The 27,637-nt window shown below is 33.8% G+C and overlaps 1 protein-coding gene across 1 annotated transcript in view; it reads right to left on the bottom strand.

Moving 5' to 3' along the window:
• Positions 1-23,426, bottom strand: part of LOC120634595 (zinc finger protein rotund-like) — a 52,981-nt gene extending 29,555 nt beyond the window's left edge. Inside the window, exons 1-2 of the mRNA XM_039905322.1 lie at positions 22,994-23,426; positions 19,956-20,537 (exon numbers count right to left, since the gene is read on the bottom strand). Coding sequence (XP_039761256.1) covers positions 19,956-20,360 — 405 coding nt within the window. The 5' untranslated portion in view covers positions 20,361-20,537; positions 22,994-23,426. The remainder of the gene's footprint in view (positions 1-19,955; positions 20,538-22,993) is intronic.
• Between the last annotated feature and the right edge of the window lie 4,211 nt (positions 23,427-27,637).

Genomic DNA, 27,637 nt, shown 5'->3' on the forward strand with positions numbered 1-27,637 from the left:
AAAATTAATCACTGAAATGTGTTCTTAGTAGCCCAAATACAGACAGGCATTTAAAAAAGGTCGTAATTTTTAACAATTTCATGTCTTTAATCATCTTAATAATATAATAGGTATAGGCATAAGGCCCTTTGTTAAAAAACAAAGAGTTGAGATTTCCGCATTAGATAAAAAACAGTAAAGGCGTAGGTACCGAAAAGTATTTTAGGGTTTCGATAAGATGCTTTGCTAAACCATTTATACCGATGTCTATATACGCGATGCAAGTATATCGAACAACAAAATATGCTAAGTGTTAACTGCTACTAAACTACTCACTACAAAGCCGCGTTTCTAGCACACGCTTTAGGGTGTTTCTTAATGCAACGAATTAATAAATTATTAAGTAAGGACTTTCTTCGAAGTTCCATATTCCATATTATAATAAAAATTATTATTAACTGGAAAACTATTTCCTATACATATTTTTAAGTGCATTAAGAAAATAAGCAGAATGCCGTGTTTCACAAAGTAAACCATAAAATACGCTTAAAAAATGATTAAAACGTCTCAGTTAATTTGTTTTTAATGGCTTACTTCAGGATGTATCTATCTATCATCTAGAAAACCTTTTTGAATTCTAAAACATTGAGGCAGAAACATTCTTAATATTCTAAGACATAATAAATAATAAGAACAGATAGAATCTAGGTTTAACGCGTCTTAGGATGCGACCAGTTCCTTATCTATGCTAATTAAGAGATAGGATAGGGAAGGGAAGGGCTCATAATTTATTTGTAGATACCTGTGACCCTGCCCTTAGTACTATAACCTACCCATATTAGACAGTAATGCGCTTTTGGGCTACACACTTTATTTGTAGACAAATCACAAAACTATTTTGGGGGTGTGAAATATGAATAACTTGATTGAATAATAAATGCTGGTAAAAGCTACGTTAACTGAAGTCCGTAACTGGACGGGCGTCTGCATTCAAAAATTCAAAATTCATATATTTCACATACTTTATGAACAATTTCGAAACGTCAAGTACGCCTAAGTATGTTTGTAGTATCTACAAGTTCAGCGAAGCAGCCAGAAACTCAGCAGTTGCTCTTTTCCAATGAGAGCTGGTTGCTTCCAATCTCTATTGTCATTAAAAAATTCATCACTTGTATAATGACCTCGCTGTAATAAATGTCCTTTAATACACTTTTTTTAAATAGCTTTGGCCTACATTGGTAGGACCCGAGTTACCTTAGGAATCATGTTCCAAAAGCGTATACTCAACCCGACAAAGGAGTAAGACAGATTTTTCTGGAACTATGGTGTAACTACACAATTCAGTGAAAATTTGGTCTTCGGCACTTGTTTAATATAATATAATCTACCGGTGATCCTAGAGCGGGCAGTTACCTCGGCCAACTAATTGGTGTGGCCATCCAAAGGAGCAATACTGCCAGCATCTTAGGAACTGTGTCTCGCTGCGGTGGTTTCGAAGATGTTTTAGATTTATTTAGTTTTACATAGTTTATTTTAGGTTATATTTATAAAAAAAATATTTTAAAGAATAAATAAATTTATGTACATAAAATATTATCTATATAAACAAAATAAATATTGGCTTATAGCATTACGAATGGATAACAAAAATAGTTGACTCAATAAAATCTTGATACAAGTTCGTAATTAAAATGTACTACGTCAGTACACACAACCATTTAGCCCCAAAGTAAGCGTAGCTTGGATAACGGGTACTAAGATGACTGATGATTGTTTTTATTAAAAGAATGCATAAATACCTATAATATACAAATAAACACCCAGATACTAAAAAACATTCATGTTGATCACACATGGTATCAACAAAGGTTGCCTGTAAGAGATTGCTTGCAGCAATAAGGCCGCCTTAGCCTGTCTACTTTGTTTACTGTATACTCCATATTGTTTCTTTTCATGTATGTTATACGCGCAATAAAGTGTTTCTTCTTCTTAAAAAGTAGTAGGCTCAATCAATCTGGATCTTCTTCTTAGGGTGCCGTCTCCTTACGAAGGTTGGCAATCACTAGGGCTATCTCTACCTTGGACACCGCTGCTCTAAATAATGATTTGGTGCTCTTTCCAAACCATTGTAGTAGGTTTTTGAGCCATGATATTCTTCTTATGACTGCCACTTTACCTTGTACGATAAACTGAAGAAGTTAATACTTTTTGGTGTTCCGCATCACATGACCAAAATATTCTAATTTTCTTTTTTTAATTGTTAAAAGTACCTCTGGAACCTTACCCATTCTCTGCAATACAGTGCTATTCTTGCTAGTCCAAGATATTCTTAACATACGTCTGTACACCCACTGGATACTAATTCGAAATTATTTTCTGAAAATTGTTCATTTGCTAAAATCAAAGTTTAGATGGGGTTACTTGGGCCCCTGAGTGATGACTAGCGGTTATGGGCGCGGTTAAAATTCGACCTGCACTTGCTGAGGGTTAAATTAATTGTGCGAGGGGTTAGCAACTATAAATTATGATAAAGGGTTGGGATATAACTATTTGGATCGATGTGACCCTAATAGTTCGAATTGTATTTTCCGGCCACGTTTTAGTTATTGGACGATCATCGTTGTAGACTGTACTAGGTACTACAGTGTTATGTAAAACATAGAATACAGAGGTTCCTCATCATCACCCATTACCGGCCCACTACGGGGCACGAGTCTCCTCCGAAAACGAGAAGGGGTTAAGGTAAACAAATGGTGTTTGTAACGGAAAAAATGATTATTTTAGTTTTATGAATATTTTCTTTTGCTCTCTTTTATTTTCATCGTAATCGTACTGATTTAATTAATATAAATTTGTTAGTAAAATAAATCTCTGATTTCACTTAACCTAGGAATCGCCTTAATCAAAGTGATTTATGTGATTTTGTTCACCCCGCTAGCCCAATGCGGATTGATGGACTCCACACACCTTTGAGAATATTATGTAGAACTCTCAGGCATGCAGGTTTTCCTTCACCGTTGAAGCAAGTGATATTTTGATTACTTAAAACGCACATAACTTAGAAAAGTTAGAAGTGCGTACTGGGATTCGAACTCGGCCCTCTGAAGTCGAGCTCTTACCCATAGAGGTTAAGCTAAACAAATTCGACGACTGCTTGCGAAGATTTGCTATCAAATAAATATAAATAAATATAAATAATTATACTACGACAATACACACATCGCCACCTAGCCCCAAAGTAAGCGTAGCTTGTGTTATGGGTACTAAGATGACTGATGAATATTTTTATGAATTATATATACATAAATACTTAGAAAATACATATAAACACCCAGACACTGAAAAACACTTAATGCTCATCACACAAACATTTTCCAGTTGTGGGAATCGAACCCACGGCCTTGGACTCAGAAAGCAGGGTCGCTGCCCACTGCGCCAGTCGGCCGTCAAAAATGGTAAAGTACAGCTGAGAAAATGTTTATTTCAACTGTTATAATAAATGCGAAAGTGTTTGTTTGTTTGTCTTTCCTTCACGCCCTAATTAAGCGAACAAATAATTTGATTTTTGTCATTGAGTTAGGGTAAAGGATCGGTTACTTTTTTATGAAAGCACGGAATTAGTAAAAAACCGTTCGTCAAACCGTCAGCTAGTAGGTTAATGAAGGAACTAAATCTAAGAACAACTCTGACTGAACTTACAAAGGTTGCTATGCGTAGCATTTGTTACATTGATAATGTTTAGTGTTTAGGTTAGTATAATATAGTTTATAATGTCTGTAGATAGGTGCATCAGCGCCCAAATAAACAGTATACAAAGTAGACATGCAAAGGCGGCCTTATTGCTGCAAGCAATCTCTTACAGGCAACTTTTGTAGATAGGACTTACAGCAAGAGAACGGGATAGTGTCAAGAGTGTTGATAGATATACATAAATACCAAAATGTAAAGATACAAATACATAGATAATTTAAATATATATACGTAATATATAAATATAAAATTTACATGATATATTTACATGAGAAGTTCGAACAGCATGAATATTACAGTACGAATCTTAAGTACCAAGGAACACAATAAATCCCATTGTTTTAAAGCACAAAATTAAATGGTTCCATTTTTACTTAGTTTTAATGAAATATTATTAAGCAAGCTTTGCTACCAGTGGCGTTCATAGAGGGTATGCACAGGGTATGCAGATGATATAAAATGAAGAAAATCTCCAGTAAGAGTTATTATTACTTAAGAGAAGGCTTTTAATAACTCTTACAATAACTATACTTAAGTTTTTATAACTCAGACTTGAGATTTACTTCATTTTATATCATCTGCATACCCTGTTTATACCCTCTATGCACGCCACTGGATATAGTTATACCTACAACATTAAATTATAAAAATCAAAATTCAAAATTCATTTATTTCAAGTAGGCCTAATACAAGCACTTTTGAAACGTCAAGTCTGTCCGTGTGTAGTGACTCTACCACCGGTTCGGAAGGCAGATTCTACCGAGAAGAAGCCGGCAAGAAACTCAGCAGTTGCTCTTTTCCAACATCAAAAATTTACATTTTACATTTTAACATTCATTTTTCTATCTTGTGAGAGATGAAAGCGGAGGCGGATGCTTCCAAGCAACCTTGTCATTAAGAATCTCATCAATTGTATAATAACCTCGCTGTAATAAATGTGTTTTAACACATTCTTTAAACTTATGGATTGGTAGGTCCAAAATTACCTTAGGAATCATATTATAAAAGCGTATACTCAATCCCACAAATGACTTCTGCACCTTTCGCAGACGATATGCAGATGTCACTAATTTATGACCATTTCTTGTAAGTCGACTGTTTATATCCACTTTTTGTTTATAAAGACTAATATGTTGTCTTACAAATACTATATTGTTATAAATGTATTGTGAGGCTACCGTAAGTATACCAATTTCTTTAAATGTTCACGGAGGGATTCACGTGATTTAAGTTTATATATTGACCGTACAGCTCTTTTCTGCAATATGAATATAGTTTCAATATCAGCAGCTTTGCCCCATAATAAGATCCCGTAAGACATCACACTATGAAAGTACGCGAAGTAAACAAGTCTTGCTGTTTCTACGTCAGTAATCTGTCTAATTTTCCTGACGGCGTAGGCAGCCGAGCTTAGTTTACCTGCTAGTGTATATATGCCAGCTTCTATATATTATAGCTTACAAAATGCATTAGGCTAAATGTTTACAAAACGTAGTTACGCAACGTAAAATATATGTTGAATTGACGTAAGAATGCTGTGGATACGATGCGCTGTGCGGGCTGCCTAATTTCTGCTTGGCATTGAGCCGGTCCAAGGTCACGCTAAATACGCCGGGTGACGTCACACGTGCGTCTGCGCCGAGGCATTGTGGGTGTGCCTTTTATTTGTTGCTCTCGCGTGATATTTTCTATTTGAGTTATTGGTGTGCTTTGTATTTGTTAGGAGCTAGCTGAACCGCAAGACAGTCCAAATTCGTTCGTTTGAGGTTCATACAAAAATCCCATAGAGCAAAATCTCCTTTTTTTTAACTATTTTCCAATTATACTTATAACTTTGCCATTTAGCTCTTACTAAATAACTTATTTGGGTTATAACAAATATTTAAAAATCGATTAGTATGTAAATGTATCAACGAGCAGATTTTTTTTTTAATTGTGTGTGAATTTACATGTAATATTACGGAATAACATAAGCGATGGCACATACAAATATCTTACCTAAACTACGACAATTTAATTTACATTCAATGAAGACGATAGGCAAATCGGATATTATTTATTTTGGGAACATTATCAAATTTGACTAACTTGCTATAAATAAGTATTGTAAAATACAAATGAAAAATTTGAGAATTTCCATAAAACAACATTTTATGCTTGGTCAACCACTATTTCTGTAGTCAATTTTTGTCGTGGAATTCAAATAAGGTGAGCGGCTTACCGCAACTCTGTAACTCAATACTTATAATATGTGACATTTCAGTTGACCAAATTGTACCTATCTGGTTTTGACTTTAACTGTAATAAATACATATCAAACATTCTTTTGTAATATACTTTAATCTGCTCCCGCAATATGAATTTTCACGTTTTTTTTTATACTGTCCTATTTACTTGGTTCAAAGGAATTTGACGATTTAGGTTTGTTCTAAATAATATAACAATATTCTGCAACAAACTACCCATTGACATCTTGGAGATGTCTCTGAAAAAGTTCAAAGTTTGTATTTATAAACGCTTATAGTAACGTCCTATTATAGTATTAAGGACTACGTAATCGATTAAAAAGCTTGGGTGTGATTTTTTGCTCAAACCAGGTTGCTCTTCTGATAATTTTAAATGACAATGTGAGATGGTGATAACAAAAAAAACACCCGGCTAAGTACGTTGTGGGCTTCTTCTTAGACCAGGACGCGTTTGGAACCCTCGTAGCTTTAGTTTTAAGTTTACGAATATGGTTATCGCCATCATCTCACTACCGTGTAATTCTCATGTAATGTACGCATCAACAGTGCCACCTACTTGAATAATAGTATATTGTGCAACAAGTGCGACAAGTTGTCGATTGCCGAGAGAAGCGAGTGCGGTCACTCGCTTGAGTGGGTAATCGATGTCGCACTTGTTGCACATACTATTTTGTATTACTCATGCGGGGAAAGTTTTTAAACTAATTTTAATTTAATTACAATTTTATTTATTAAATTAAACTGTCAGACGCGTCAACCTCAATTTGCGTGTGCCAAGAATAATTTGAGAAAAATTTGCATTCGCACTCAAATTTAAAAATGGGCAAACGGTTCTTTTTCAACCGCAACAGCGAGCGTCAAGATACTACTTTCCCCGCATGAGTAATACAAAGATATTTTTGTATTTTGACTTTGACTTTACACAAATTATGGAATAAACATTCTATATTATAAGTGTGTGAAAACGTATTTTTTATAAATGCAAAATTTTATTGGTATATTTTTTTTTCTAACTTATATGTAGGTGTGTAGAAATAGTTTTGTTTAATGAGGTGACTTTGAGGGAAGTAATATTCTCAGACATGTGCTTATTACTTATACCTTAACGACTCGAGATGTATCTTGCTTAGTAGGTTGACCATAAATGATATAATCTACTCGGACATCCTGTCCAAAAATAATTTTATCGATTTTGGAAAAGGATGCCCAATTAGATTATTTTATATATTTTTACTTAAACTGCAAATAAAATACTAATAATCTACTTTGACTATTGGATAGAAGCAGGCGTTACTTTGCGGAAATCCATGATATATTATCAAAATTAAGCTTAATTTGCTATACTCCGCGAAAAGCAGGAGAATCTGTGTGGTGCAATTTATAATTTCTTCAATCCTTATACCCCACACCAAACAGATCTTCGGCAATATACCCTCTACGCACGTTTCGCTCCGAAACCGGAGCATCATCAGGAGATGTTGACTTTACAATGAATAATTGTTAAGACCTTTGTTGTACTTAACAATTATTCATTGTAAAGTCAATACATAACTAGTACGAACTGGAATAATAAAAAAACATTGTAGGTAACTACATATTATTAAGGATCTAGCCAAATAAATAGACTAAAAGTATCTTTAATAAAGCTGATCTATTAATTTTTAGTCCAATGGTAACTTTATTTATAACAATAAATAATGTCATGAGTTAGAAAATTTGATCCTTTTAGGTGTAAAATTGTTTAATTATTTTACACCTAAAAGGAGCCTTGGTTTTTAAGCAAAAATACCGAACTATATGTTTCAGAGTCTAGTAAAGATGGACAAAAATAATCCTAATTCATTGTGTAGGGCCCTGTGGCAAAAAAAAAATTTGAATCATTTAAAATATTATCCCATAACAAACAGCCCAAAATTGTAAGCAACGGACACAAAGAATGCCGAGGTGGCCGCAGGCAGAACCGTCGAAATAATTATATCATACTGGAGATAAAGATAGTCGAATCGCGTGACCGTACCGTGATTAGTGTAATTTCGTTAGACTCTAAATGGATTATTATTTTACTCGTTATTTACTATTTAGAAGGTAGGTATAAAACCTTGAGAAGTAATAAACGTAAAGGTACTATACGACAATAAGGTACCTATGTGATTCTTTGACATTTAGCAAAACATGCTCGTTGCTATTTTAAAGCGTATCCAAAAATCCTTTGCCCAAAAGCAGTCATTAATAAAACATAAAATATTAATATAAAGAATAATTTTCGTATATTTATAAAATACAATACGCTAAAATAAACGACTACATAATGGTATACAAGCCAAGAGATCACTAATAGCTGTAGGCAACCCAACCTACTGGCGTGGTCCTTAAACTAAACCTTGACTTTAACACTACAGATTTAAAGTTCATTATCAAGTGAAAATAAGAAAATCAACTACAAAAGTAAAGTTGGTGTTGCCGAAAAAATAAAGCAACGTATGTCCGTAGTTACTCGATGACGCAACTCCTAACTCGCCAGTAATGGTTGGTGTCAATCAAAATTACAGTGTAAATTTGTTGATATGCGCCCGAGAAAATTATTTGCCATGTTATTATAAACCTTACGTCCCAGGAAATTAAACTGTTCATGTGTTTTATTGAGATTAAACACGAAAGGATTCTGGTAGTTGGTACGTTCCAAGAAATAGCATGGATCAAGACGTGGCGAGCTGCCTACAAATTATTATTTATTTATTGAGAAACTAAAATTGGTTTTTTAAAATTGAACTAAGTATTTAGTTTTAAAATTAAATATTTAAGCAAAGTCAAAAGTAACTGATTAGAAAAGTTATTACTTATTAATAGAAAGAAAATTAGTTTCTAAATATTATAATATTCATGGAAAGGTTTCATAATTAACCAAAGTCTACCTAAATTATTAAAGTAATGATTAAATATGATGAAAATTACCTACCTATTTTATGTTATTATTATTGAAATCGTATTTCGTAAAAAGCACCCATAAAATAATGACTAATGAATTGGATCACGCCAAATCATTTTTATATCCTTGTCAAGTCAATGAACCCAAATAAAAAGTTGTTTGTTAATAACATTAGAATAATTTGATACATAATATGCAAAAAATATTTAAATGACAAGTTCTAGTGCAGGCTCTATTGACATTGACCGCTTGAAGTGTGGCCATAGATAAAGCGAAATATCTAAACTTGAATCAAGTTTCTTTGCGACTCACCGCGCTTCACGCTACCGACTGACCAGAATTGATTATTCATATTTTATTACTTTTATTACATTATAATTGCTTTAAAAATAACACATTTTTATGATTAAAATGGAATTCTTAATAAATATTTTTCTAGTTTTGATGCTGCTCGTTGCCATAATGACAAAAACTGTTGAGCGTAATGTTTTTTTTGTTTTGTTGAATTCCCGCCAATTTCACCACCTCGCCAGCCAGTGCCTGTTCCAATTTTTAAAAGTGCTATAAACTAGATGGCCAAAGAAAACATCCGTCATTCGCGCTGGTGACATTGACAATGGTTTGAAATTGGAATGTGGCCTTGAAACGAAATCGGTATCTCGACGAACGCCGAGCGCGAATTGCGCGGGAAACAGATCAGGTTTTTTATAATCGATAGATTGGACGTGCAAAATAGATTACCGAACTTATCGGACTTGCAGAATTGTGGTGGTTTTCCATTAGAGCTGCCCGAGAGAGCTATAAAATAAGCCAATGAGAAATATAGCATCTGATAATTCCAGTAAAGTTTAGATGTAACACCGAGGTTGTGATCGAAAATGAATTTTCGAATGGGCGCTCAATTTAATCATAAAAATAATACAATTTTTTACCGCTTTGTAACGTAAATATAAAATTAATTTTATACTCTAAAAAAATCATATTGTGACTAAAAACAGCTTAGATAAGATTTAAGCCGCCGATCTCGGGCGCAATAAAAACACCACGTATAAAACATTATACCCTTAGATAAGCAAAAATGTCAGAATTAAAGGAATCTTATAAGTATACGTTTGGAAAACCCAAACCAAGCACCACAGTCTCGTGAAGTGTGTAAAGCTCTAATGGACAGATACACTAACACTGCGGCGCTGAATACGAAACCGATATTATAAAATACCTATTTTTCTTTATTTAACCAGGTGCCAAGCCAATCTGTTATCGCAATACAATGTGATTTAAATGCAGACTACCGTTTTTAGTAATAATGTTACTGTATAATCTATTAAAGATTAGGCAAATAAAACCTAATGAAGTTTCCAAATTTAAATAATATAAAACATGATTTTTAAAACTAAATTTAAAATTCGAAACCTTTATACTCTTGATAAATATATCAATGCACGTTAGCACGTAATTATAATTATTAATCATAATGAACCTTAACTGTAGAAAAAAAATTAGCGTATATGCCTCATCCCCAATATAGAATTAGTTTAGAATTAGCAACCTCTTTCCTAAGGGAAGAGGTTGCTAACTAACTAATTCTAACTAATTCTAAAACTGTTCTTATTCACATTTATTTATATTTTAGATGGAAAGGCTTAATTCGGATCTTGAAAACTGCTTATCCAGTTACGGTCTGGGTCATTGTTACTTAATTTACCAATCAATTGATTTCCAATGACATAACAAGATTCCCTCACGAGAGCTAAAGAATTGTCTCATTTCAAAATGGCGCACCAACAACCTTAAAAATACGAAATTTAAATGTAACTTTACAATTCGGAGAGGATTTAAATTTGTGCTAATTTAAAACAAAAAAAGCCAAGGTTATTTCTGGTACTTGAAATTCAGATGGTTGGTGTTTGGGTCAAGATGACAAATATTCATGAAAAAGCAACAATTTTGGTAACTGGCGTATAGATATCGCATTTTTCACTGCCTTTATACCTAGTCACGTAAGTAATGATGTAATAGGAACTATTTGAGAATAAAATAAGAGTTTAAAGCACCAGTTATTATTTATTTTTGTCTGTGAAAACTAATAAAGCTTACTGCTTAGTATTTGTTTATGATAAAATATCCAAGTTGATTAATCAAGCTACATTAGTCAATGGACAAGTGTAGACAATTAATTTTCAATTTAGCTTGCTGAAATAAGTGTAGAGTATAAGTTCTTAAACAAATTAAGATTACTTTAACCCTACTGAAGTAAATGACTAAAGGAATAACTTCCAAAGTTAAAGACTAGAGATAGTTCAATGTAACATAAAAACTTATGAAGGCATACCATTTTGTCTATGTTTATAGCGCTTGACTGCTGACCGGATTGTAAGCGATGATGCAGACTAAGGTGGAGCGCGCCTGCCTAGAAGATGCCTATTCACTCTTGATTTGAAGGTACATATATTAAAGGTACTGGGGAAAATGGAAGCTGGAAGGGTATTCCAGATCCTTGCGGCGCGGATCAGAAACGAAGATGCAAAGCGCTTTGTACGCGTCCGCGGTATATCAACTTTGTAAGGATGCAGATATTTGCGGTTCGATGGTAAAAAGGTGAGGGGGGGCTAGATAAAACAGTTCTTGAGCACACTCTCCGAAAAATATCTTATCCATAAAGTATCAAAACTGATATTCTCATTCATTCAATCTAAATTAGATTCAAGGTAATGTCTAAAAATCATTAATTCACGTTAAATGCGAAAAAGTGTTCACTTTAAACAAGTATTAATGATTTCGTATGACACGTGTCCATAAAATCATTTATTCTTATTGTATTGCTTAGTAACCACATAAACTAAACGGTTGGGTCAGTTAATACAAACAATAAAAGTTATTGGCAATTTGATAAACCACATTCAGGAAATTTCCCACGGATGAGATCAAACAGTTAATTTCATAGGCAATTCTTTAAGAAATTTCTCGTATTCTGTATGTCCGATAGGTTAAAGAAAACGGTTCTCTGCTTGCAGACTTCAGGCGAGTTCTAAAATTCAAGCCGTAAAGTCTAATAGACCTCAGAGTGTATTTTATGGGCATGATTAAATAACCGAAATTTAGCCGATATCCGACGATTCCAAGACTGACTCTAATAGCGGTCAAGAGTGAGTTCCTTATTATCCTGTAAGACGAAACTCCTAAACGAACAGAAAAACAATCTCGCGATATCTGAATTTTACATCTAGTATCAAAACTAATCCAACGACCTACATAAACATTATGCAATATTAGAATCTAAAAATAATTTATAAAATCGCATAAATTATGGCGGAAAGAAAAGAATTTCTACCGAAAATTGGTAAACTTTTTATAAGCTTTATTAGCAATTCATACAGTTTTAATTGCTGCTAATTTTATTAACGTTTCACTGTTGAATGATATACCTAGATGCTATAAAATTTTATGAGAGCCAGTCCGACCTTGAATTGGGCATGCATAACAACGCATATTTTTACTTTAAATAAAGAAATGTTGTTCTGTTGCTTAGAATATTTTAAAAAGGAAGATTCCGGTTTACCATGTTTATGATTTTAACAATGGTCTGTAGAAAAATTAATGCTAAACACTTGCGGAGTTATATTACCAATGGCGTAGTTATACTATATACTTAACTATAATATGATCATCAATAGGAGAGGTGATGACAACTTTATTTTGATCTGCTGTCACCCTTGGTTTTTCTTCAGATTGCTGATTAACCTTAATGGTGCCAACATCGTAACGCCGACTTCATTACGGTTACGGTTTTACATTAACATTACGAATTGTCAGTATCGTTCAAGTTTCGTCAGGGGGCCAAACAAGTTAATGCCTAAAAGTAGTACTTCTCTTTCACAATGTAACGCTTAGAAAAAGATAGCGAGCACATACCTATCATTTGTTTTTTCTATAAAAAGTCTATCTAAGTAATACTTGATTGTAATCTATCAAAAAAAAAAACGTAAAACAAAAAGGACCTAGTTATAAAGAGCGATCTCTTCCAGACAACCTTCAAACTAGGGAGATATTCAAAACGTGGTTATACATAGGTGGTATATTATATAAACATACATGTATCAGGTAAATAAACAAAACCAATACGTCATGATAATAATACACTAATTGAAGCACTATAAATAATAATATAATAAACTTACAAATGAGTAAAATACATCATACTATTTGTATGTAAAATCAAAGACTCCTGTTCTATCACAAAAAGCTAACAAAGTCCCTCCATGTCCGTAGGTAGGCTATTTATTTCCGACATAAAAAACTTCGGTAAGGAAACCTTAATGTAGTGTTTATTGAGTGTCCAGCTTTACATAATGTCAGTGGGGATTTATCTGGGGCCTTGTAACATTTCGGCTCTACCGGGTCACTCGTTATCGCGTGTTTTATTTTTGATATTCGTACAAAAACTTGACATTCGGAGGATGTGCATGCTGTTGCAGATTATTGTCTTGAGACAATTGTAACGCAAAAGCTATAACTTTCGTACAGCACCGGTCTATTTAAGCATATGACAAAACTAATATCGCATAGTTATAATTATATTAACAATTATTGCTAATTAACTTCGGGTGCCTTTTTACGGTCAAACATTCCACGGGAATCTTTACTTCGCTTTACAAACTTTTTTTTTAACAAAGACCGTGCAAACGTAACGAAGACTACTTTTCTGCATCCCGTAGGAATATTGCCCGGTGCTTTTTCGGTATTTTATGTCCCTCTCCGGGATGCAAGCTATACGTACCAATAATCATCAAGATCGGTACAGTGATTAATTATGAATTGGCAGGTAACAAACTTCAATAACTTTTTTTTTCTCTTTGAAACCACCAGTAACTCTATGGTCTTTTCTGTTTCAACAGATTAATAAACTTATCAGTGCACAATAGACAATCATTAATTTCATTGACATAAAGCATCAAAATGAAAATTTACGTCGAACAGATAACTTCCTTTTGGAGTCAGTTGTAAAAAAGATAAATTTTACGAAAGTTTCGTAACAATCATTAAAGGCTGCGGTAAAATTTTTTTTTCACTTTTCCAATTAATCTGATTAGAAATCTGATATGCTCAAAGATTTGACTCAAAAGTTAACGTAGTAAAGGTAAGAATAGATAGATACAATGAAGGTTTGTTATTAAATAAAAAAAAATGGAAAATCTTTAATATAAAACTTTTCAAACGTTGTATATTAATTGTGTCACTAACTGGCTTACTTTAAATTTTTTTTAATTAAATATTTCATTAAAAGCAATAAATAGTCAATTGTAATTTTCAAAAACTTTTGTGTGCGCAGTTGTGGTATTGCTATTAATACCTAATTAAGGAAGCTATAATTACACAAGATAAGAGTGAGAAATATTCAAATCTCGTAACATACTAACCATCAATACTATGAAAATTGTTTTACTAACCTACATTCTGTATTTACAAAAAATGTAATCGAATAAAGGTTTTTATTTTTTTTTTCAATTTTTGAATCACTAATTAAAAAGTATTTCAGAGCTAAGGTCATTATCTTATATATATTTATTTACATATGAATGAAATCATATTTTTTTCGTTATTCGTTTTTGGATATATCCCATAACAAACATTCGCTTTTTTAATGTAAAAATCATATCAATACGTTGCTCAATTGCTGAGTGAAAGTAGACAAACAATCTTTCGCATTTATAATATTAGAGAGGATTTTTTTTTATTGGTATCAGGCAACAGGGCCCATAAAATACATAAAATACTATATGACTGAAAAAAAATTATATATGAATGTACTCAGCAGGTTTAAGTCATTATTTAAAAATTAATTAAATAATTAATTAACAGTAGTGACGTCACTTTCCGCTGTAGTTTTCATAAAAGATCAAGAGAACAGATCAGAAATATTTTAATTGTATTTTTAAAATATTTTACATTAACATTAACAACGCGTTGTACAAAAATAGCCGAAAAATTAAAGCAACGAGATCCTTATCAGTGCGGAAGGTAAGTTTAACTAACTGACTGACTCTAAGGTCAAGTGCGAGGGAAATTAAAATACAAAGAAAGGGATCGCAAATACAGAATCTCCATTATAGAATAATTTATACGTCTATATGTCTTCAAGTTTTCCTATTTTTACTTGTGTAAAAAAACAAACTCAAATCGGTGCCCAACAAATACTTAAATCGGCCCAACCATTTTCGAGGCTATTTTGGTAATGATGAATAATATGGTTGTTGGAACTATTAGGTGTATATAAAAAAGAGCTTTTGTTTTGATTTAAGGCTTTTCCCTCGGTTAGCCTTAAAAGGGTCGCAGCCGCAGTTTGTTTTCGTTTTAATTTTTTTTATTACTTGTTGATTGTTATGTCTGCCATATTATCATGACCTTAGACCCTCACACGCGACCAAGCCCCACCTTATTTATCAACATCCAATTAGTAATTTGTGACTTAAATTGGTGCAAAGCTAAACAGACTTAGGTCTGCTCTATTTTTAAGCTAAGAACTCCAGTAAGACGTAAACTTAATAACGATCACCGTTCCCAGGTACATACCTATACATATTATTTATTAAAAAAATCTTAGTGGCGTTCTTATATCTAGCAAAAATTCGAAAATGACTCGACCGATTTGGAATTATTTCGTTGCTCACAAATCGAAAGTCGTATTTTGTACGGGAATTACCACTTCGGGTAAATTCCAATAAATGAAGCTTGTTCGCAGTCTTCTCGTAAAATATGCGTATTAGCTTTGAAGCTTGGAATCGGGGTTTTATTTTATTAACAGACAACTTCAAAATCTTAGTATTTTTGCCACGGATCATAACAAAAATATTTTTCACAAAAGATTGCAGCAGTGTGAAAAATATAATATTTAAAAAATACTTAACAAAGCTTTGCTTAAGTTTAAGTAGCTATCGACGAAAACCAAAAACCTCTTATCTATTGCATGAGACTGTACTTATTGTCCTATACAACCTCTATACGACCTGAGTACGGCTGACCTTGTACGCTCAAGGCATATCCGGACTCATCAAGTGTAATGGAGGCAAGAAACGAACGTTTTAGACAATTTTGGAACTTAATTTTGAAGATATAAAAGCTAAATTTACTTAACGCGATTAATGTTAGCGAAGAAATCGGTTCTATGGGTAATTAAGAGATCAAAATTCAAATAGGCAATGGACAAGAATGATTTGATTAAAGAATTAATTGGTAGTAATATAAGAAAATATTATTATCCTAGTTCTACTTATAACATACAACAGCATGCATTATAATCTATACATCTAGCTGAAGAGTTTGTTTGGTTGAACGGGCTAATCCCAGTTTCGAATTGGATGTATCTTTTTGTGTTAGATAGTCAATTTTTCGAGGAGGCTATTGTCTGTTCATCACGCTGTGACCAAAACAAGAGGATCATCAATGAAAAACGTAACAAAAATTAAGAAAAAATTGTTTTTAAACTTATTATAACTCTTTATTTATAAAAACAAGAAAAATAGAAACATGGAGAAACCTATCCCTGCCGGACAACCTTAGAATTAGGAAATAAAGAGGAGAACAAAAACTTTAAAGTAAAACCGATATTTTGCAATGCGGTTAAAGTAACACCAAAATGATGTATGATGGATTTATTCACCATAAAATTCCAAAAAAAGTCTGCTACAGGATTTTTTAATCTTTTATAATTAATCCATACAAAAAGTCTCGGAGGACCACTAGGTTCTTATATGTATTCATCACCAGTCTAATGACTGTCAGTGCAAAAATCCTCTTTCTCATTGGATATAATGTTCAAACCACACCGCTTGGCAGTGGTCAAATTAAAACGGCTTGTCGTTTTTACAGAATCATGAATCGATTGATTTACGCGGTTATACTATTTTTATATTTAAAACACATCTTCGGAATCTACCCTGCATTGCAGGGTAGTTTGGGATTTGATAGGATGCTCGAAAATTATTTGTCGAATTAAGTTTTTTCATATTCCAATTAATTTTATCTGAAAGAGAGAGAGAAATAGATGGAAAAGGATGGAGGAGGCCTATGCCCAAAAATGGGCATTCCAATTGACGTAGAATAAATAACATGGACATTAAATACCTAACATTGACATGAATTAATTATTACCTAACAATGATTTTATAAATGACAAAGTAAAATAACAAAAATAATTAAGATTAAATTTAAGATAGCAAATGATTGTAAAATTTTGTCATACAAAAACTGACTAAAATTACAATGAATAAATTTATGAATTACTATGTACGTCTAAAAATTTAGGTTTTATTATTATTTTTATTACTATTATTATTATATTCCAATTAATTTTATCTGATTGATTGATTGATTGATTGATGGCATGACAAATTATACGTATTATGATAGAAAACATGGTCGGTTATTGTTTGTTGTTTATTTGATACTGGTAATATAATGTAAGTCAAAAAGAACATTTCTAATAAGATAACTATAAAAGCCTAGCACCATTAAGGATACAGGTAAGATGGAATTTTATTTTTCTTCTTTGATTATTTGGTATTTCTAGACTACTACCTAACATGAATTTTAGTTTATTCCATAAGATGCTTGTTCTGCAGGGCTTTAACTATCCACGGCCAAAGCCTCACCAGACAAAATTATTAAAAAAAACACTGAAAAATTATTCAATAATTAATCAGTGTTTGCAGAACCGACAACGTCTGTTTCCAACCAACATTAAGTCACTAATGTGTAACTTAAATAAAAAGCTGTTAATAGTCAAGACTCTAATTATTATTTAGTTACTATGACACATAGGATGTGATTCTTTATATTAGTCTGACTAATATCGATATTATTATCCATTTCTACAGGACATAGGTAGGTACGTCGGATGTATTCAAAAATTTATTAAATATTCAAGGCCATTTCAAGTATTGTTGACAGCCTATACCTGCGCCCAAAAATTGTTTTTCTTTGTATATTCTACATGGGCCATTTTGCTAAAACCTTGAACTTAGATAACTACTGCAATAAGTGCTGTCAAATTTGGCAATTGTATGAAAAGTTCTGAAATTTAAATCACATAAGTTTCGATTACAGTACGATTACCTCTTTTATTAATCGAAGTATATTATACTAATCGTTTTAACTTCGGTTTGGTTGTCAGTTAAATTCTGGTAAAAATCTCAAGACAGTGCAAGTTAGCACGCAAAAAAGAATGCTTGAAGTTAATAATTAAGCTGCGATATAAGACAAAACTTGACACCTTACCGCATTTTATCTGAATCACTAATTACCATCAGAATATCGTAGGCAAGCGAGAAAATGTGATCAGTAAAAAAAAACAATGATTGTGCGATGTAGTAAAAGGAATTCTATTAGCGGGGGTCAAGATTGATATTCCCATTAATCAATTCAACACGTTCTAATGTAATGTTATGATGAGCTCGTATTTTTATATAAGTCGGCGAAAAAAAACGATTGCTATGTAAATACATTTTAACGAGTTCCACACTCGAATAATTCTGTTGTGTTTATCAATTCTTGAGTACTCTTATGAGACGAGGAAGAAAATGTATGTTCTAATGAAGATAAATAAATACATCACAAGAGTCCTTACAAAACTCCTTCCACGATAAAATTGTGGAGGTTGAATATTATTTTGCAAAATTTGATACAGAACATTTACATACGAAAATATGTTAATATTATTGTCCTAAAAATGCCTTTACATTGATAGCCTATGAGATAATAAGTGACAATAATGTTGTTTTGTACACATATTAGAAGAAAAAATTGTAATGTTGTATGAACAAACATGCTGTTGACAACATTGATTTGTTTTCCAGTACCAAGGGCTATCATGAGGGCTACGAGAAAGATATGTCTAACTCTACAGAAAAATATGAGTAACGCGTAGAGATAATTATCTCGTGATATATCGTTATCCTATCCGAGACAAAAAACATATACCCCGATTATATCCCCTGAGAAGGTATCAAATTAGTGTGTCCACCTGCTAAAGCACGGTACCAGTCATATAGAGTAGTTAAACCCTGTTTATTATTACAAGTATATTATTTGGGTATTATATCCACTTCTGCACCAATGCTCGGAGAGTTGAGCTGTGAAAGAAGAAACATTTTTTATCCTTTCCCCGGGGGAAAAATGTCTCCTGCCCAAGCTAGCCATGGTGGTCTAAAAAGTAGCCGATTTCGCTCTCTAGCTCTTAATTTTGTCGGGATACTGACAAAATTCCTGTTTGCTTTCAGTCACGTCAGTTAATGCAGGAACGTAGCAATTCGTTGCTTCAAGAGCAATTCGTTGCTGCGGGATAAAGGACTGACAAACCGACTTTCGCTGTATCTTTCACTGTGATGTATCACATACGTTTTACGTTGCTGCTATTTCAGTTTTATAAACACTTTCAGCAATTTAGACAGTTCTAAAAATACACCCCTTCCTTACACCAAACATGAGTTTTAGACTTGTCACTTTAGGATTTTTTAGATTTCTTCCGGATCTGGATCAGAATTCCGGGACGATTATATAATTTTTTTTTGATGTGCATATGAACTAACATTGAAACATTAAGTAACAGATAATATAAGCTTCAACTTTACAATAAGCTCATACATGTTAATTTATTCATCTTTGATCGAGTAAAATGTAAGTTAAGAAATAGCGAATGATTAAAGTATATATACTTCTTATCAGGATGAGGTCATCTGCTAGCAGTCAAATATAAACTAATAGAAAAGGTGCGTAACTACCTCAAGTAAATTCAAGTTAAACGCGGAAGTTTAAGGTACTTAGGCATATTAGGAAATTCGCTGCCAAAAATTGAAGATCATCAAAAGATTAATGGTCTGGTACGCGGAACAAGCCTGCATCGTGATTCTTCATAATGATTATAATAACGAACATTGTGTTAAACCGAATGCTGCCAACGATGACGTCAACACACGAAAACTTCCGATGACTTCAAGGATAGAGCATAATGATAAATTAAATTTATTAATTACATGGCAACATAAAAAATAATATCTAACCTTTTCCTCCTGGATGCTTTGTCCACCATTTTCTGACATAGGCGTTGAAGGAGCGCTGTATCCTTTACCATCATCATGTGGAGTCATTTGCCGCTGTATATCATTCTCTTGGTCACTATGCACCCTTATTTCTTGAAGACCACTCTTAAATTCGGATAATCTAAGTACGGACGGTTTTATCTCAGGTATGTCATCTGGATGGTCGTACCTTCTCAAATCTGTCAGGTTGGCTGCTAAATGCCTGTGAGGGTCGAGATGTGGAGCAACTCCCATTGATCTCAAATGCTCTATACTTCTATGGATATGGGAGTAATTGTCTATAGGTATCTCCGCCATTAAAGGAGAGTTATGGTAATCGAGCCCACCACCGTCTGGCCTGTAATCGATCGTCCTTCCTTCCATCATCTTGCTTGTTTTATATTTAGTAAAATCCTATCTAAGTTTCAAAATAATTGTTATTAAATTTGTCTAAAATTGTATTTGGCACTATAATATAAAAATATACGTTTTCTGTCTTATTGTTTCCTTGGTATATTTTGCTGTATGTGTCATGGAATTTCTCGAGATCCTTCGTTCTTTTATCTGGAAAAAAATAAATCAAAATAATATTTGGACGGAAACAAGGTTGCAGAAAGTTTGTCCGAATATCATCTACTAATTTTCATATGTTGCCATTTTAATTATTATCTTCTGCATTGTTTATCAAACCATATTTTATTGAGGTTTGTTTAAAATATGTTGTTTGCAGCTTTAGATATTTGTGTACATCTATCTATTTAAAACTAGATTCGTCGTATGAAAAACTAGCCTTTTTTCTAGCAGGTGACGAGCAGCCGCGTAGGTTGTGTCAATGATCTAGCCCCTAGCCCACATGCCGCATCGAATAAGGCTTCTATAATCACGCGATTTGTACAACCGTGTCTACAATGTATATTAATGATGATTTGTCCGGAGTCACTTCGCTTCTTATATGATAAGGGTTCATTTTAGAACATTCTTTAGCTTTTCAGCTCATGTTGGCTTTGTCTTTTAATTATTTAATAATATGTATGATTACACCAATCTGACCAAATTTATTTTAAAAATAAAGATTTTATTAACATGGAATATTTAATGATTACTTTTTTTTGCTATCGTTCATCTATTATATCTAATATTATTTTTTTAACATGTGAAATAATTCTTACAATCATATACTAGGTATGAATATTATATTTCTCAATATAACATAATATCAAAGTATTACTCCGGTTACGTAAGGCATACATTTGTCTGTTCAAGCGTACCTGTGGAGCTGGCCATACACAGCTGTCAAAGATAATAATTGCGCGTACCAAATACACGACCAACATATTTTTCTGATCCTCCGTGACGAGTTACAGGACCTTGATCTCTATTACTATAGTTTTACGGTTCATTATTATCAATGTTAAGGTTATCGTGTGGAAAAATAAAATGGTGATGCTTAGCACTTGGGCCCCACGGTCGATCAAGTTCAAGATTTGTAATCATTACTAGTTTTAAAATAGGGAAGTGACTTAGAGAATTTAATTACGTTTTTGTTACTGGTCATACTTTAAGTCTATGTATGTATGCTTTTAACTTTAAAGGTATTATTTTACATATTGTATTGATATATTTTACGTATCTTATTGATTTTATTTATCTTAATATATATATTTATATATATATAATTATATCTTTATATCTTTATATATATATTTATATATAAAGATATAATTGGGTTCGAAAAAAATTGGATAATGACGAAAATTCACTTGAGTTCAGCCGTTAAATACAGATTAAAAATGCACTTTACTCAAAGTAGGTTAAATTAAATAAAAAGTTTCTCTAAAAATATGTTGTCATTTGGCAAGAAATATATCTTTTTTGAATTTTTATTGAGCTTTTTTTAAAAATTTTCAGCGTCTTTAATTTAAGTATTCTAAAATTTCATATTGTTTTTTTCAAACATATTCAATAATAATCTTACAAATAGATTACTTATCTTCCGTTTTTCTTCCAAACACTTTGGCAACTTTGATTTTTACTTTATTTGTAAATTGGTAATTGCCAAATTCTTTCGTTGTAACAGAAGCGATTACTGTTGTTCAATATTTGGTTTTTGTGTCGGAATTAACCTTTTCAAATTGTTAATGGCAAGTTAAGATTTAAAATTGTGGACTTATTTTAGTTACAAATATTTCTCCATTTATTTATGTAGTCCTATTTTATTTTGGGTTTATAAAGAAGTTTTTTTTTTATTTAAGTACCTAAGTAGTTTTTGTATGTAAATCGAATGACAGGCAAAGTTCTTAAAATATTTGAACAATGACAATTAAGTATTAGATTTATGATCATACGATTAAAACTTTAAATTTATTTTGTAAAGAAGTTCCGTGATCCGTAATTTTATTTTTTTTATTCTCGTAGACAGAAGAAATCTCCCTAAGCTCGTTTCAAAAAAAATTTAATCTCAGACTTTAAACTGCTATCACGATGTTATTTTTAAAAAAATCGGCCTAATTTGGTTATCAGTGCGAACTTCTGTTTAATTGTTTTTGTTCAAGACGTTGATACTGTAAAAGGTGAGGCATTAAGATAAGTTATCTCATCACCAGAAACTACGGAAATATGTGATTAGTTACATAATATTCAGACAACATTTCCATTTGTTATTTTAAGTGTACAAAAAAATTTAACCATAAACTTAATTTGGAGGCAAATCGTAAGAAAACCCTCGGTGAAGTATTGAATTATTTATAAACATAGAAGCGGGCCAAAGACAATAGATTTTAACTTATAACCAATACGCTCACTGTAGACACAAAAATATTTTACGTATATATTATAGTTCGGGCATACTTCAAGGTCGCGCTTGACAGACGGCTAGTAAGTCGTCCCACAATTTTGGCATCGCGATTGGGGGAGATATTACGTAAATATTCTGACTCCCTCACAGGGGAGACCTCTCCCGCCGTCCGCAAGGGGATCTTGCCTCCAAATTAATTAAAAAAACAAAAAATATAGGTACATACCTCTCACTATTCTGCTCTCCTCAATTCACCAATATCACCATAATAAATCACAGTTTGTTCCTATCTAAAGTGTCACTTAATAAATATCACATAATCGAGATAACACTAGGCGTCACAACACGTCCAAAAGGCAACAGTCCCAGGCTTGACAGCCAAAAAATTTCAAAAAATCCACGTGCTCCCGGCAAATAAACATTTAAAAAAGCCGGGGGAAAAAACGCCGGAGCCGTACTCTTGACCCTGAGGTAAAATTATGAATGCCGAGCGTGGTTACTAGGATTCGAATTGCCCGATTTTTTGTGCTCAATATTTTTGTGTGCTGTATTTTGATATAGTTGTGGGTAATCTACACGTGAGGCTGCGCTCCGTCCCTCTCACACTCGCCGATTTGCGCGTGCACCGATTGTAAGAGCTAGTGTAGGCTGAGACATGTGCTGCCACAAAAAGCCGGCCTCCTCAGACTCGATATCGAGAGAAACGCCGAACGAATACTCTCAAACGACAAAAATGCAATATAAAACGCCCGCTCGCCCGCCTTTAGACCGACGCGGCAAAAACGAGACTGAAATTCAGATCTATAGTAGAAAAAGTGAACTACACCGCGCGAGGGGTACACTAACACATCAAATGAAAAAAATCACACGGACGCTTACATTGACAGCGGAGCTTAAAAAATCGGAGTGGGGAGCTGTTTGTACCGCTCACCGCGCTAGCTGCGTCCCTCTCACGCGGCATGAGGCCGCACGCACACAGCGAAGCGGTGGTTAAGCGAAAAAAATGTGTACACATTTTTTTATTATTCACGATTTTTATGTGTGTAAGTGGGCTTCGTGCGAACGGGACAGCAATTGCCATCCGCGCCTGTTGTCTTGGGCGCGAGTGAGAGGGAACGTGTCGCCACGTGCTCGTCCCTCGGTATTAAATAATAATTAAAATGGCTACACGGCCGGCGATACGAGATACAGTTTGGTAGACGATTTTTTGGCCGTGCTTTTCGCCTTTTTGCGGAGCTTTTTGCAGATTTGAGGAAACGACGGGATAAGTAATAGTTAACTGTGTGGTTGAGAAAAAGTTTTCTTGATTGACATGTGATTTTAAGCGTTACGCGCGCAGAAAGTCGCGCCGGGAAAAAAAACCAAGGACGGGGCGCGAAAAAGAAGTTATTGATTAAAAGTAGAGCCGGCATTGACCAGAGGCAAATGAGGGCTCTTAATAATATGCACCGGATCCGCCGCTCCTGACAACGTTCTTTCTTTTCCCCCTTTTGTTAGCAGCTTCATTTAGATATCGAAAGTTTCAGGTGCTAAAAAGAACTTACCTACATATTAAAAAAGAGTTTTATTAAGGACATAGTCGGCCGTTTGCGCAGTGGGCCGCGACCCTGCTTTCTGAGTTCAAGGCAGTGTGTTAGATTTCCACCACTGGAACATGTTTGTGCGATGAACATGAATGTTTTTCAGTGTACGGGTGTTTATGTGTATATTATAAGTATTTTTTTATATTATTCATCAGATATCCCAGTACAATAACACAAGCTACGCTTTCTTGGGGCTAAATGCGATATGTGTATTATCGTGATATACCTACCTATTTATTATTATTTTAGTTAATAATTGCCTCGTCTTGTGGTTAGCTTGTTTAACTTTGGATCACGAGTTCCCGTGTTAGAATTTCAGATGAGGATTTTCTGTAAAATAATCTCAGCCAAAAGTAAGTTAATTGGCGATGTCGACTCCCACGCCTCGGAAAAGACTAAGAGGTCGGTCGCGGTTATTGTCACAACCATGTTATAATAGCCTTTTAAGGCCATGTTTAAGTAGCATGGTGGGTCTGTGCCCAGCAGTGGGACGTTTATCAGTTAATGATGATGATGATATCGTTTTGAATCTAAAACCCGATACTCTTAAGAGCAAAAAGCGTCGCAAGCTAAGCGATACGTTGAAAGTTTTTAAAGTAGGTACATACTCGTATAACAGCCAGCTAAATAATTATTCTACATTTGAATTTATTAGTAAACTGGCGTTTTTAGGTTTTTTTTAAATTCAGCGGGTAGGTTACTGTTTTTTTTAGGCTTTTAATGAGCTTATGTCCATATCCAGGATGCAATGCTATACGCTACGCTATACAAAATGTCGTCTATCAATTTAGCTGTATAGCTATACTTACCCCTCATAGGTAAAAAAGAGTATTATTAAAATCACGCGGGAACTGGCCCGTTGTTCTTTTTCAGGATCAAAATATGTATCCTATTTCCGTCTCCAGAATGCTAGCTATCAAGTCAATATTAATGCTAAAAAGTTGCCCAGTGACAGAGCATTGCCCAGAAGTGGGATATTGAATGAATCTGTTGACGATTACACCATTAAAAATATTCTTTTTTAAATTGCACGATAACACCATTAAAAATATTTTCTTTATTAATTGCATTAAAGCGTGAAATTTGAAGTAGTAGCAGAGGTTTTTTGTGACAGTGCTCGTCCGAGGTACTGAGAACTTCTTCCCCGCTTATGACTGCCGCCAAGCAGTTCACCACTGCTTGGCGGCAGTCTAAAGAGCATGGTTGCCGGTGTAACAAGCGGCACATGGGGCTTAACATGAGTAGCGGTGATAGCGCATTGGGTAGGTGCTCAACTTCACTTTCGGGGGGCCGAGTTCGAACGAACTCGAACCAGTGTAGTGGGCGGGTAATCGCTTTGTGTTTAAGTTTTTTTTTTTACCGTAACAATGCACACATCGCCATCAAAGTAAGCGTAGCTTGTCTTATTGGTACTATGAAGACTGATGAATATTTTTATGAATAATAGACATTAATAGTTTGAATATAAATATATACACTCAGACACTAAAAAACATTCATGCTCATTAACCAAACATTTTACAGTTGAATCGAACCCACGGACTTGTACTCAGAAAGCAGGGTCGCTGCAAACTGGGCAAATCGGCCGTCAAATTGGATACGTGAAGGAAGATCAAACAAACAAACACTTTGGCGAGGTGTGCACTGCAATTTGAACTCGGCCCCCGGAAGGGAAGTCAAAGCCCTACCGGGCTATAACTACTGTTTTTATTATTACTTAGAAAAATCATACATAAATTTTTCATACGTGTTCGAGGCTAGAAACTTGTCTAAATATAACAATAATAATAATAAAACAAACAGTAGTAAATATCTAGAAGCGGCATCCTCCAATATTAACCAACTGAGACAATAAAGGTATTGAGTTTTATTGCACCTCGTTAAAAGCTACCCTGTACGGCGGTAGCTTTGCCAACTTTCGATTTTTGAATGCTTCTAACAAACGTCATACAAAAATTTTTTTTTTATGGCTACCGGCATAGCAAAAGCTACAAACACTTTATTGTACTTGCTCTATTTCATAAGCCTAGATAATACGAATGTTAAATTGCAATTATTATCATTTTTTGGTCAATGTCTTTCCACTAAGTAATATATAAGTAGTCTAGTCGTACTATATTCTATTATTTATTTATTTCTACCTTCTATTTTATGTCGCTTTGAAGTATTTAAGATACAGACTCTGAAAACCAGTTACACACAGTTTATTGTATAAAAATCTATAAACTAAACTAAATTGACCGACAGATTTTACAGAACAGGCCAGGGCTATGCTTTTACAGGAAGTATATGCAAATAACCTAGTCTAAGGGAAGTACTATTTATTAATTGTTTTCACCACACTTTTAATGAGTGTTGTCAGTGAACAAAAAGTGTGGTCATGCAACGTTATTATTACATATTTGTGATTATAATTTGAAGGGGGTGAATACGGCCGATCTCTTGATTCCAGCGTTATATTGAGAGCTTTTGCAGAATCTAGGACCTAAAAATACTTCGCTCGAACCGGTAATGGTACCTAGGACTTTGTGATCCGTAGTATAATAACAATTATGAGCACATAAACAGATTGCAATTAGAATACAGATTTCACCACCCGACTCTTCCCGCGGGTGTCGTACGAATCGACTAAGAGAATATAACGGAAAACGGCCAGCAGCGTTCTCCGTTCTACTACTACAATCTGCGATCTGGGTGATCGCAGATTGTAGTAGTATAATGGAGTGATCATAGACAAACCCCAACGGGAAGGCCTTTAGTTCAGCAGTGAAATGTGATTGGCTGATACAGAATAATGATGTTACTATAAATAAACACTCAAATATATTATCTAATCGAAACATATTTAAGATAAGACAAAAACGTGTAAGTTAAGCCGTTCGGAAAAAATATACTTATGTAAAAAAAAGTTCCGATACAACACGTAGTCGGATCTCAAGACAAACGACTTTAACGCGTGCGCGCGCACACAAAAAATACTAACGTATCGATAAAAAGTGTATGACGTTCTTATAGAGATGTTGCTATTATTAGCCACTATGTAAAAGAGTTGAATTCCTCGTTGATTTAATAGTTAATATTTGACTTTAAATTCTCTCTTGTCAAGAAGACCCGTCTAACAATCTATCAAATTTGCATGCACTCTACAGTACAACCTCGTTACCCACATAGGTCTGCCATTGTCATCATTAACCCATTACAAAATACCGGCCCACAGGTCTCGTCTTATAATGAGAAGGGTTTAGACCGTGGTCCACCACGCTGGCCCTATGCGTATTGGTAGACTT

This window comes from Pararge aegeria, chromosome 24 (assembly GCF_905163445.1).
Source record: "Pararge aegeria chromosome 24, ilParAegt1.1, whole genome shotgun sequence".
Lineage (NCBI taxonomy): Eukaryota > Metazoa > Arthropoda > Insecta > Lepidoptera > Nymphalidae > Pararge > Pararge aegeria.